At 51.6% G+C, this 13,549-nt stretch overlaps 2 protein-coding genes across 7 annotated transcripts in view; one reads left to right on the top strand and one right to left on the bottom strand.

The window, feature by feature from the left end:
• THTPA (thiamine triphosphatase) overlaps window positions 1–13,549 on the bottom strand; it is a 42,281-nt gene that overhangs the window by 2,405 nt on the left and 26,327 nt on the right. Inside the window, exons 1-3 of one of the 3 annotated variants that reach the window (XM_025296107.2) lie at window positions 1,488–1,803; window positions 1,181–1,325; window positions 555–1,106 (exon numbers count right to left, since the gene is read on the bottom strand). In XM_025296107.2, the coding sequence (XP_025151892.2) occupies window positions 555–1,101 (547 nt within the window). In that variant the 5' untranslated portion in view covers window positions 1,102–1,106; window positions 1,181–1,325; window positions 1,488–1,803. Of the gene's footprint in view, window positions 1–554; window positions 1,107–1,180; window positions 1,326–1,487; window positions 1,804–13,549 lie in introns of those variants that run through there. The other 2 variants (XM_006065749.3, XM_044925325.2) reach the window with 2 other exon arrangements.
• The window catches only part of ZFHX2 (zinc finger homeobox 2), a 30,522-nt gene continuing 21,440 nt past the window's right edge, over window positions 4,468–13,549 (top strand). For 2 of the 4 annotated variants that reach the window (XM_006065745.3, XM_006065744.3), the window contains exon 1: window positions 4,468–4,866. The gene's annotated coding sequence lies outside the window, so the exon portion shown is untranslated. Of the gene's footprint in view, window positions 4,867–11,237; window positions 11,295–13,549 lie in introns of those variants that run through there. The other 2 variants (XM_006065740.3, XM_006065742.3) reach the window with 2 other exon arrangements.

Here is a 13,549-nt window from a genome sequence, read left to right as displayed (position 1 = left end):
ACTCAGTGTAGGTTTGCTGAGGAGGCAAGAGCAACATCCCAGGGCTGTAAGGCCCCGTGGGAGGCACAACCCTGTACTTGCATGGATGAACTGTGTACAGGGGAGCTAAGCCTGGGAACAGAACCAACCTGCTTTGCCCCGCTTTCTGTCGTATGGGAACAACATTCTTGACTTTTACTCAAGCCAGTAGGACCAATGAGGATTTCATTATAAAAATCAGAGGACAGGAGTTGAGGGGAGAAAGGATGGATGGAAAGATTGAAGAAGAGAACTGACAAATGGAATCGAAGGATACCTGGAGGGGCTGGAGGTATGAGAATGACATGAGCAAATGGCTGGGGAGGATTAGAGACACACGGAAAGATTCAGTGCAGGTTACCCAGCTACTGCAAAAGACAAACCGGATTTGATAGAGCCCTGAGCAAACTGGGTCCTCTAGAAAACTGCTAAAATAATTCCTCTTAAAGAAATAGCCTCGAGACATCCCCGACAATTGGCCCAGTGGGTACACTCAGAAGAAGAACAAGGGAAGGACAGAAGAGCCTCTCCCTCACCAAGCAGGCTGCTGAGGTGGTGGATCTTCTCCAGGGCAGCTGGGACTTCAGCCTCCTTGTGCACCAGCGCCTCTACCTCACCCACAGCGTAGCCAAAGTCAGCTGTATCCAGGTCCACCCTGAGTAGCCGCTCCTCTCCGTCAGCTCCGGACAGCACCAGTTTCCAGGCACTGCGCTTCGTCACAAAACTAGCTACTAACTGCAGCCCCAGGGGGCCCAACACAGGCGCCACGCCCCCAGCCCCCGGGACCTCAGCCCCCAGCACCTCACACAGCTGGACCACAATTGAAGGCTCAGCTGTGAGTTCCGTGTACTCAGTGTGGGGTCCTGAGACACTTGCCGCTCCGGGACATTTGAGCTCCCATCCACTGCCTTCTCGCTGTCGCAGCCAGTGATCAGCTCGCATGAGGCTCAGCTCAGGGGTGTCATAGTAGCTGTCTCGGAAAGTGACTCGGTGCTCCAGGGTACCCCCCAACTCCTGCAGCCGCTCCTCTGTGCCGGGCCCGGGAACGAACTTTCGCTCCACTTCAATCAGGCCCTGGGCCATGCTACCTGCAATCAATCAACAAACACTGATGAGCTCCCGAAGATCCCTCCCCCCGGAAGAACTTGTGAGGGGCACACACCGTCGCAGGGCTGTCTGTCGGGGGTCCTTCCTCCTTCTGTGATGGATGGCCCTGTCTGTCTCTGATGTTTTTTAAGGCTCAGCAACAGGCACAAGTCTCCAGTTAGATCCCTTCTCCTGCTGATGTCCTAAATCCAAAGGATTCCCTGGAAAATCCAAGGGGTCTCTAGAAAGCAAGCCGTGTAGCGGGGTATCCTTTCAACGCCCCTCGCTCGACATACGCTACCCCGGGAGTACGGCTACTCACTGCGGGAGATGACCCCGCCCGATCCCCCCAGAACACCGACCCGCGGAGCCTCGGGTCTCACCTGAAAGCCCTAGGGTCTCCCTCTCGCGGGACCTGGAGTAAGGGGAAGGAAGCCCACGCCACGCCCGCGAGGAATGCCGGAAGCAGTTCCTGGCTCCGGACCTCGGCCCGGTTCTCTGCGCATGGGGGAGGTCCCAGCACAAGCGGCCATATTAGGCCCGATGTAGCGATGCCGAGGGCAGGCTTGGGCCGAAAAGCCTGCTAAGTTGTGAGGGGCCGCAACCTCCACGGTGGGCCAAGAGCAAGGATGGCCCCCTCCGCTCTGCTCCTCATTCCAGACCTCTCCCAGCTCCCGAGGGGCGGCCCGGGTCTCAGGCCGCAGGCTGAGCCTGACACCCTGGAGCCCGGGTGCATGATGGGAGATGTAGTTCTGAAGGGAAACTTTGCTTTCTTGCCCCACTCGTCGCTATGGTGACAGGAAAGCTTCGATTGACGCCTGTGGGAGTCTATCTAAAGTTAAGTCGGATGGAAAAGGAACTCAGACCCCATTCCCGCCTTCAACCCTCTCACTTCGTTGGCAGATGGGCCTGGAATACAAGCCACTCACTCAGACCCTGTCCAGCAGATACTTAATTGACTATTGTGGTGGCCCATTAAATGCAGGCAATGAGCTGGGGGAAGAAAAAAGATAGCTAAGACCAGTCTAGTTACTCTAGACTCTGGAGTTTTAAAGGGGAGTTGAAACATCCCCAAGAATGTTCAGGATAACGGTGGATGGGAGAGTTGTTTTGTGTGTGTGCAGCTTCAGGGATCTCAGTTCCTGGCCAGGAATTGAACACCAGCCTCCCACAGTGAAAGCCAGAATTCTAACTACTAGGTCACCAGGGAAGCCCCCTCCCCCAACGACTTTCTGTAAGAGGAGGAAATGATATTTTGGATGAAAACTAAAGACATGATGGGATTGCAACGACTGGAGGTAGAAACAGCATGAGCAAAGACCCAAAAGCTGGAGAGCACCTGGCCAGTGTTTAAGGGAAAAGAGATGAAGCTGGAAATACCGCTGAGCAGACTGGAAAAGGCTTTTTCATGCCAAACTGAGCAGTTTGTCTGTTTCCTGTGGCCCCTGTGCAGGCTTTGTCAGGAATAGGAGAAACACTTGTATTCATTTAAAATATAGGAAGACATGAGAATGGCCCTCTGACTGCTTTGGGAGACAAAACAGAGAATGCTGCTTCTCCTTACTCCCTCCCAGGGTTATGATTACCTGGAGGCATCTACTGTATGTCTGGTTTTTTGGGTAAGGTAGCTTACTGAGAAACAGTGGTTCTTGTCAACTCCTGGCTTCCCTCCTATGATGGGTGAGAAGGGCTAGGTTCTTTACACTTATCCTTTACCCAGTATGTTTTTGGAAACACATGACTCATGGGAAGTACCGTGGAGAGGACACTGGTTTACAGACATGGTGTCTTGAACCTGGCATGTTTTGAATGTTTATCTGCAATCGCCCACCCCCCCACCCCCACCCACCCAATGACAGGAACCAGTGTGCAGGGAAGAGAGGGATCCCAGCCCCTAACTCCTTTCATTGGTCTGCTTTTCATCTGTCCTTTGCTTTTAAGTTTTGTTGCTCAAAGTAAGAAGACTTAATCTCTTCCTTGAGTTATAGGGTTCAAATCCAGTAGGGCAGAGGCAGCAGTTTAAAGAGAAAGAAAGATTAGACTCTGAAGTCAGTCAGACCTGGAGTCAACTCCGGTCTTCACTTTATTGGTGTTTGGTGTTGGGAAAGATACTCTACCTCCTGAAATCTCTGTTTTGTCTTTAGTAAAATGTGGACTCCCTCACAGATAAGTGTGAGGATTCAGTGACATACTGTCACATCATAGAGATTCAAAATATTAGTTTCTTTCTCCTTCCTTTTTTCCTGTGAACTCTAGGACTTTTTTTTTTTCTTCTTCTATTAATAGAAGTAGGCTGTAGCAGCTAGTATGGGCTCTGGAGTCTGAGCATCAGGATTTGGATCCTGGCTGGGTCATTTACTGGCCATGTGACCTTGGGCCAGTGAATTGTTTGTGCCCTGGTTTCTGGTGCCAGGGGAAAGAATCTGCCTGCTGATGCAGGAGACACAAGAGACACAGGTTCAATCCCTGGGTTGGAAAAACCCCGTGAAGGAGGAAATGGCAACCCACTCCAGTATTCTTGCCTGGAAAATCCCATGGACAGAGGAGCCTGTTGGACTATATAGTCCATGGAATCTCTAAGAATCAGACAGGGCTGAGCATACATGCAGGCCTTCCTAACTGTAAAATGAGACTAGTTGTGGAGATTAAATAAGTTAATATATGTTAAAGTGCTTGGTACTGTCCCTAAGCACTCATTAAGTTTCAGCAGTTATTAGAATATAACGGAGTTTATGTGAGCTGATAAACTGAAAATAAGGATGGGGAACCAGGCCCTCTCCCCACCCCACCCGCACCCAACTCTGGGGACTATGTGACTGCGTGAAGGAGACAGAAGCTCCGGTGACTCAGAGTAATTGCTGCGGCTGACAAGGTTCTATAGTGCCCAACTGGAAGGGAGGGGAATTAATAAGGCAAAAAGAAGGGAGTTAAAGTGAGAAAAAAAAAAAAGAGAGAGAGAGAGAGCGAGGTCTCTGGTGGTTCTGGAAAGCTCGTAGAAGCCATGGCTTGCTCTAGAGCTGATTAAAAAAAAATAGTAATAATAACAAGACACATGTATATTTCTGTAGACAGAAGAAAGAGGAGGAGAACTCGGGAAAGTGTTTAAAATGCTCTTTGCAGGCATCGGCTTGGACCTGGAGCCACAGTCAAGCAGGTGGCCAGCACCGCAGTCCGCCTGTCATAGGTTCCGCCTACAGTCTGGGGAAGCGGACACCAAGCTCTAGGGCCGGCGGGCGGGGGCGGGGGCGGGGGCGGGGGCATCCGGACTACAACTCCCGGCGTACTCCGCGACGGGCGGGCCCCTGCACCTGCTCAGTGGGGCCGCCCCGGGCGCCTGGGTATTGATTATTCCATTGTGTGGGACGCCTAGGCTCCAGCCACTGAATGAGGCGGAGGAGTGAGGGCGAGGAGGAGGAGGAGGAGGAGGAGGAGGAGGGCGAGGAGGAGGAGGAGGCAGGGAGCGAGCGAGTGCCCAGGGTGAATCAATGGAAACCCCCTCACGAAGCCGGGAAAACACTTCAGCCGCAGCCAAATAGCATTGATTATTTTCCTTCACTTCCCTCACCGCCGTGAATTTATTTATTTATTTTTTCCATCTCCGTCCCCGACGCCCCGGAGTGAGCGCTGGAGGGAGGGAGGAGGAGGGGAAAAAAAGGAATCAACACATCGGAGAAGTCCCTTCCAAGAGCCACCCCCTCCCCTCCCCGCCTCGCGCTGCTCGGCGGCCGCGGTTCGACTCCCGTCCCTGCTTCCAGCTGAGGTGTAAGTGCATCGATTTCCGATGCTGCTGGGTTGGTTGTTTTTTTTTTTTTTTTCTCCTCCTCTCCCTCTCTTCTTCCCTTCCTTGCTCTTTGGAAGCTTGAGACGGAGGGGAGAGGAGGCGCTCGGAGACTGCCGTTGGAGGGCACGGAGAGGGACCGAAAGGGACTGGGGGAGGGGACCCAGACCGACAGACGGACAGACCGAGAGCCTGAGAAGGAGAGACCGGGTTGTGGGAGGGAAGGAGAGGGCCTGCGAGAGTGCGAAGAGAAAGATGCCGGGGTGGAGGCAGAGGCGGGGAACGGAAAGGCATCGAAGCTGGACTAGGAGCCAGCCGGACGGGCGGAGGGTAACGAGAGGCTAGACGGGTCGCGCCGAGCAGTACCGGGAGCGGGGATCCCGGAGGGAAGAGGAGGCCAGGTGACTATGGGGGCTCGGAGCTGTCAGTCTGGAGGGGCCTGAGTCTCGGCGGCCCCCCGCCGGCCTCAGGATGGGTGAGGAACGGCGGCTAGCAGGCAAGCTCACCACGGGTGGGAGGATGGGAGGGGAGGTAGGTACCCTTAATCTTTGATTTTTAGGTTTTGCCTGAAGTTGGGTTGTTTGTTGCTTTTTGGTTTTTGAAAGGTGCTACTAGTAGGTGAGGGGAGGCCACCGCTCCTGTTCAAGGTGAAGTGTGCCTCTCCTGGCCCCCCAACTCTCCTTCCGCTCTTGTCTGTCCCTCTCTCTGAATAGCTCTATCATTGAGCACTGGACCACGCTGCGCCTGTTGCCCTGCCGATCGCTGTCCGTGTCCCTACCTCTGGATCTTGCCACTCTCATTCATTCTCCCCACCCTCCGTCTCTGGGTCCGGGTCCCTCGTGTGTCACTGTCTCCGGATGTGACTTCCTATCCGGGCGATCCTCTCGCTGTGTGTTCTTGTCACTGTGTGTCACACCTTGGCTGCCTAACTGGTCTACCCATCTAGGACTCCGTGCCCTTTTCTTCAGGGTCTGAATGGATCTCTCTGGCCTTTTCAGGCTGCCTTGGAGTTTGCTTATCAGTCATGATTGATGATTGTGGTAGTCACTGGTCAGGGGCCTGGAAGAGTGGAGGGATAGGTGTAGCTCCCTCAAGGATTCAAGTGCCCTTTCCGCATAGCCAGGCTGGCCTCGTCTTTGGCCTTCACCCCGGGAACTTTGGAACTTCCTAGCATTGTTCACTGTCCCCTTTGCCATGTGCTTGTGTCCCCCATCAGGACCTCACCACTGGTCTCCTGCGTGTCACCCACCTCTCCAGGAGCTTCCCACCACACAGCTCTTCATCACTGACTCGATTTTCCTCCCTTCCCTAACCTTACCATTATATATTTTTTTCATTTCCCCGTTTTGTTTCACCCCCTTTTTTCCCCCATCCCCATCTCCCATGATCTCCTTTGCCTATTCTTCACCTTTGTTCCTGTAATCTGCCCTCTTCCTCCCTTTTCTCTTTGGTCACCCTAAGTTTCTTGTATTTCTTACCCTCTCACTCAGCATTTTAACTGCAGCAGCAGAAAATACCAGGGAGCAAAGGGGCTGGGAGAGTTGGGGAGTATGGTTTGTGAAGGCACATAAACAGGCCAAGAAATCAATTTAATGGGCTTCCAGGGGCATATAACCCCTTCATCAGTCAGAGCCATTATGTTTCATTCACTGTCAACTTTGATTTTGTAAGGGGACATTCTCTGGGACTCAGAGCTCCACCCTGCTTGGTTGCCCCTTGTCCTTCAGTTCATTCTAGACCCTGGTGGCTTTTTCTCTACTTTCTAATTTGTCTTCTTCCTGGGTCCTTGATCTTATCATATTTGGATTCAGTGTGCTTCAGGAGGCAGTTTTCATCCATGTCACAGAAGCTATCTTATGCAAAGGGCCAGGTTCATTCAGGCCTAAAGAATGGGAAAGGTGGATAAAGAGTGGGAGAGTTTACCTTGTTTTAAGCTCATTGTTTTTCCAGACTTCAGGGGCTTGAAGGGTAAAAGGAGGAGGTGGATATGGGCAGAAGATGGAAGATTTCAGCGGTGAACAGGGACAGAAAGGAAGAGGAGAGAAATAAATGCACAGGGTAGAGAAATGCATGATGTGAGGAACACTGCAAAGGAAGAGAAGAAAATTCATGCAGGATGGGGGCAGGGGAGGAATCAGGGGGTGATTCATGAAAAATTGGGAGAATGAAACAAAGTATGAGTTAATAAATGATACAGAAGGAGACAGGGAGAGAAAGGATAGACTATTTCTCAAGAGGAAGGTCAACAGAAAAAGCAATATGAAATGAATAAATACAGTGTTAAGATGGGGGAAGGGAGGAACTGAAGAATAAGATGAGGTGGGAAAACATGGTACAAAGAAGGGGAATGGAAGGCAAAAAGAGGACTGCTGAAGCAGATCAGAGCTGCACGGAGCTTGGTAGGGAAGAGAAGAGGATGAGGTATCAAAGGAAACAAATGCCTATGGAGTGAGGACACAGCATGATGGATGCAAAGAGAGCACCGCAGGAGGGGCAATTTGGAAAAAAGGCAGAGCAGAAATACCATTGGGCGAATCCCCAAAAGAGAGAGATGCCAGAGGAGAGGAGAGGAAACGCAAAGATATCTGGTGAAGAGAAGGAGAGATTTGGCTCATTCTGTTGGCCAAATTCTTCACTAAACTACTGGAGGCCTTTGCATTTCATTCCCAAGCCAGGGCAACAGTGAGCACAGAGATTAAAAAAACACTAGAAATTCCCATTTACTTTAACTGATAGGAACTGGAATCTTTCTAGCCCCTGAGCACCAAAGACCTACAGCCTCTGATGTCATAAATTGCTGGTGTTGCCTTGGCAACCTGACAGGGTTCCTCCCTCCATGATGTCAGAGCAGCGGGTGTTACCTTAAAACCCACAGAGGAACAACTTGCTGCTTTGCTGGGGATCTGTACACATATTGGCGAGGGCCAGAGTCAAATCTGTAGGATTCCTAGGTTGGTAGCTTGACCTTGCCTCCCTGCAGCTATTCTTAGCTCTAAATGAAGTCTTGTTTGTGGGCACCTGAGGTTCACTAGAGCCTGCAGGAGCAAAAGGAAAGGATCTCAGGAGACCAGGGCATTGAGGATGGGATGGTAGGACTGAAAGACAGGCAAAGAAGGAAGAGAGTGGAAATGGGCAGTTACAGAATGTGAAAGGAGAAGGGCTTTGTGAGCAGGAAGGAGAGTTACTAAAAATGTAAGATGAAGCTCGCTTTGGGCTTTGGGTTTAGGAATAGACACGAAGCTGGAAATGCAGATTAGAGGGGATAGGAGCCATGTGAGAGCCGTGTGAAGCAGAGATACAGAAAAAGGAAGGATCTTGAATGGAACTTGGCTGTGAAGGTAAAAGTGGGGGTGGGGTGGGGGGACTCTGAGAGAAGCTGTCAGTGAGAGACCCAGGGTTAGTCCTGATGGCCATATGAGCCAGCGCTGCCTGTGTCTAGTTTCTGATTGTTTTCTAGCACCTAGCACAATGTCTGTCACACAGGGGATGCTTAATATCTGTTGATCAAGATGGTGAATAAATAAGAGGAGGCTAAGGAAGAGGTGCCCGCCTTCCTTTCACCCCAGCTTTCAGGCCTAAGTCTGCATAAATGGGCAAGTTGAGAAAGCAGACACTGGAGGAAAGGACTGGAGGGCAGTTACCAGAAGTGCCTGTGAAACCTGAGGCAGAGAGAGGAGACACTGGGTTAGGGGCACACTCAGAGGCATCCAGGGCTGATTCTAGGGGCTGATCTGGAGATCAGCAGATCTGGAGATCAGTCTGCAGAGATCCTGGGAGAAAACATGAATAAACAGTCTTAGAAGCCCAGGAGGAAGATATGGAGGAGTGTTCTTGCCTGGAGAATCCCATGGACGGGGGAGCCTGGTGGGCTGCCGTCTATGGGGTCGCACAGAGTCGGACACGACTGAAGTGACTTAGCAGCAGCAGCAGCAGAGAAAGGAGGTGGTTTCCAGAAAAGGTTAAGAGTTGTTTCTAAAGACAGATTTGGAGATTTGAATTGGAAGTAGCATCCTTAACCCACCCCATTCCCAGTCATGAAACCACAATGGAATCTGCCATATGTAAATACGTAAATACGCATGCATGCGTGCAAACATGCTAGCCACAGAGTTCATAAATCAATACAGACCCAAAATTTTGCCCAAATCTAGGCAATTACAAGGAAGTCAATGTTGGCCAAGTGGGCCAAAAGGCAGAAAGAGGCACAGACTTAGATGCAAGAAGCCCTGAGAGGGATGGCCTTGACCTCTGACTATGCATTGCGTTGTTGGAGTCTAGAGGTATAGAGTAAAACAGGAGATGGCAAGAGATGCACAGCTCATCACAACTCTGAGATCTGTGAGCAGGCTGCTAAACACAGAAGCCGTAGAGGAAAAGGATGCACCCAATCAGGAATTATAACTTAACCTGTGCCTGTGGTGAAGAGTCAAAAATGCCCTGAATGGATCAAAGGAATCTAGGAAAGAGGCCCTGGAGGAGAGGTCGCAAACTGGGAGCCCTGAGGGAGAGCCTGTCTATAATAAGAATGGCCAGGGCAGCTGGAGAAGGGTCTGGCGGGCGGGGGCCTCCAGCGAGGACGGTGGCGGTGGATGCACTGTCAGCCGCTGCCATGGACTTGGGCAGCTCATATTTTGCAGCAGGCGACAGGCTGTCGACACGGCGGTCCTTTACCTCACCGTTAGAAACTCATTTCATTGATTTTTCCATCTTTCTTCTCTGGCTTCTCAGTCATCCCACCACTCACTTTTCCAGAGCCCCTTGCCTCTCTGTGGAAAGCTCCAGGGGACTGCCTGCCCACCCCTCCTCCACCCTAGGCCAGTGAGATAGAGTGAAGGATTTAGAGGTGCCTTTCAGCACCCTGAGGTAATCCCATTGGCTCTCACTGCCCCCCTCTTACAGGCACACGTGCAGACCAGGGCCTCTGTGTCCAGTTGTCTAGGGTACCCAGCTAAGGGGCTGACAGAGCCGAGATCCACCTGTTCTCCTGTCACCAAGCTGTACATACTTGGAAGAAGGCACCTTTTCCTAATCCCTCCCAAGACAGCATGGCACCCCCTCAAAATATCTCTTTCAAAGTCAAATGAGAGAATAGGAGCTGCCTCTGCACTGGGGCAGGAATACAAGGTTCCAGGTTGGGAATCACAGCAGGGCCATCCACTGGAACAGTGATGGCACTGGGGCCTGAGCAATTAGAAAGCATAAGTAGCACGCGGTTTCTGCAGAGAGAAGAGAGCATTCATATGCAATGTGGTCCTGTGTAGCATGTGGAAGTGCGCAGTTGGAAGGGCAGGGGTGGGTGAAGAAATGTTTACTTCCTGTGTAGACATTTCTGTGGTGCCTCCTCCAGTCACAGCCAGCTACCTTCAGTTTCTCCCTTTGGGGCTGGGATTGGGCTAAAGGTTAAGAGTCAATTGTCAGTCATTTGGCTTCTCAAGGAGGAGGGCAGAGGGTGGGAGGGGAGTGTTAGTCTGTGTTTCCCTGGGGAACTGATGGGGTGAGCACCATTTCCATCCTCAGATTTCTCATTCCCTGTCTTGTCGGTAACACCCTCCCACCCCCCACCCCAAGGCCCTCTGGCCCATCTTCCTCTGGTCTTGGTAAGGTGGTTTCTCTGGAACCCAGTGTGTCTTGAGTCTCTGAGTCTGGATTCTGCTGCTTGCCTTGACTCAGGTGCCTGTCATCCCTTATCACAGTTGTCTTCCTTTCAATCCAGCCATTTCCACCTTCTGTATCACTTTTCTTGCTTGTACCACAGACTCCTTCCTCCCATTCCCCGCGTCACCAGGCTATGGGGTCTTCAAACCTAGAGATAAATCCCAGTGCTTTAGGGACAGGAGTGTGCTTGAGGTTAGGAAAAGGGAAGACTGAGGAAGGCCAGAACAGGGAGGCAGGGAGGCAGAGCAGGGAAGGGTGGGAAAAGGGGAAACCGGCAGAATAGAACAAGAAAGGTAAAAACCAAGTGTCTTGGAGCCAGGAGAGCCGGAGGGAAGGCCACAATTTAAATGAAAAAGGAGGGCGGTAGGCTGAGGCTGCGAGGTCTGCGAAACGGAAGAGTAAAACCCGGAGCCTGACCCCCTGCAGAGAAATGAAAGCCGAGAGGAGGAGGGAGGCCGTGTGGCTGTGGGAGAGGCTTAAGGCGGAAAAGGCAGGCGGCCGGCTCGGCCTCCGCCTCAGTCCTGAGTTCAAGCAGTGCCGGCTCTGACCCTTGTGGGAGGAACTGAAGTGGCAAATTAACGACGATAATGAAGTCACTGCTCCTTGTTTGTCTTTGCAGGTTTCCCCTTGAGATTTGTCCTTTGGCCAGACGGGGCACCATGGGGGAGGGGAGGGCCCGCAGCAGGGAAGCGCTGGGGAGGGGAGCGGAGAAGGGGACGGGGGATGGAGACGCAGCGGACGGACAGACATACCGGGGGTACGCAGAGGGAGGGGTAAAGGAAGCCAGGAATGGAGGAGAGGAGGGCAGGGGAGGGAAGCGCGGAAAGATGGGAAGGGAAAGAACAATGGGGAAGGGGAGAGGGAAGCCTGGGAGGAGCAGAGGCCTGGGAGAGAGAGGAGCGGTGGCAAGGGGAAATGGCGAGCCGGAGGGGAAGAACGTGGCCGGGGCTGTGGGAGCTGCAGCTGGCGGGGCTGGGGGCGGGGCCTCATCTCCATCTCTAATGGCTGTGAAATGAGGTTAGCTCCATTAGAGGCGGTGAGAGTGTAACGAGATCACACTCATTAGGGCTGGGCCATCCCAGTAATTACCACCACCCCAAACACGCCCGCGCCAGCCGGGCCACCGCGCACAAACAGGCACGCGGCAGCACACCCGCACAGGACACCCCTACCTTTAAATGGGAAACCCAGGGCCCCAGGGGGTGTAACCGAGAGCCTGGGGAGCCCCTTCGCTAACCCCAAAGAGGTGCCCGGACAGGGCTATAGCCAGGCCCTCGGCCACACATAAGAGCAGAAAGCAGTAAACACACACACACCCCAGCTCAGGGAGTTAGGTAGGTGGATGAGCAATTATCCTTCCCATTTATTGATCACATACAAAGTGCCAGTCTCAATAATGATCATCTCACTGGGCACAACTCTATAAGGAACTATTCCCCATTCTATTTATGAAGAAACAAGCTTTAAGCAACCCACCCTGAGGACATTTACATCATAGGGAACAGAACTAGAATTTGATTCCAGACAATACCATACCGTTTTGTTTTTTTTTTTTTAAGTTCATATTACTATTGAGACTTCCCTGGTGGCTCAGACGGTAAAAGCATCTGCCTACAATGCGGGAAACCCAGGTTCAATCCCTGGTTCGGGAAGATCCCCTGGAGAAGGAAATGGCACCCCACTCCAGTACTCTTGCCTGGAAAATCCCATGGACGGAGAAGCCTGGTAGGCTACAATCCATGGGGTTGCAAAGAGTGGGACACGACTGAGTGACTTCACTTTCAATTTTCATATACTATTATGAATACACGTGTAGACTTTCAGAATTTATCACAAATCTGTGGTACCTATCTCCATTTCACCTCCAGTAGCCAGACAGACACAGACATGCACCCAGAATGGCCAGGGCCCCTGCACAGACAGCAGTGGCCCATCTTACTGTAACAACTGGGAGAAGGCCCTGACAAGCGCAAAGAAGAGCTCGACAGCACGTATGCTCAAGGCAACACACACAAGGGTGGAGGAGCACACTCAGACTCAAAGATCTCATTCAAATACTTACCAGCCCAAGCTTAAAGGCTTACAAATTAACTTGAGAGCAGAGTGCTGGAGTCAGGATACCTGAGGCCAATCTCGACTCTATTTTCCAAGTAAGAGACCTTGAAAATTATATAACCCATCTAAGTCTGCTGCCATGTTTGTAAATGGGAATGACTAGCTGTATCTATTTTATCAGATTGTAGTGGCAGATTAGGTGACGTGATGCTTCCAGAGGGCTCAGCACAGTGCCTGACACATGATAAACATTTAAAGATATTATTTGTTGTTGTTGTTGTTTTAATAGCATTTAAATAGTCATTACCATCACAAGGGTTCATGAGAATCAAAGAACGAGAAGGATTTTATATAGACAGCCATTTACAATGGTACCCTTCCAAATAATTCTAGAAGAATTGCATGTAATTCTTTTCAAGCTCAGGGAGATCAAAGATCTTCCACAGAGGACCCCGTGCCAGGATCAGACAGGGTCCGGAATCTGAATTCAAGGGTGCAGCCCCCTGTTCTCACTGTGGAGTGCTGATACAGAAGAAGAGTTCAGCGCTGACTTGGTGCGGTTATCTAAACCTGGGTCTCTCCAGTGCGCCTGAAGACCACACAGCTCCGCACACTGCTGTCCTAACACTTGCAGCATCATTGAGGGAGACACATTGGCAAGAGGCTCCTGTTCTTTCTGGGACATCCTCAACTCCAGCAGCCGGCATGCTGCGGCACATCTCAGCAAAGTGACGCAAGTGTGCACGGATGTCCCTCTCTGCTTGTGGTTTTAATCCGTAGCTTCCCTTTTAGCCCCATCTCCTCCCTCCCTCCCCCATCTTCTTCTCAGCCTCTCCTTTCTCCTCACACCCCACCTATTTCCCTTCTGCCCACCTTCAGCATCTTGCAAAGTGTAAGAGATAACCTCCTTGCTCCATCCTTCTCAATGGGGACAGGCCTCTGCCCAATATGATGCCA

Source organism: Bubalus bubalis, chromosome 11 (assembly GCF_019923935.1).
Source record: "Bubalus bubalis isolate 160015118507 breed Murrah chromosome 11, NDDB_SH_1, whole genome shotgun sequence".
Taxonomy (NCBI): Eukaryota; Metazoa; Chordata; class Mammalia; order Artiodactyla; family Bovidae; genus Bubalus; species Bubalus bubalis.
Note: the sequence above shows the minus strand (reverse complement) of the source record. Positions and strands in the feature narration are given on the sequence as shown.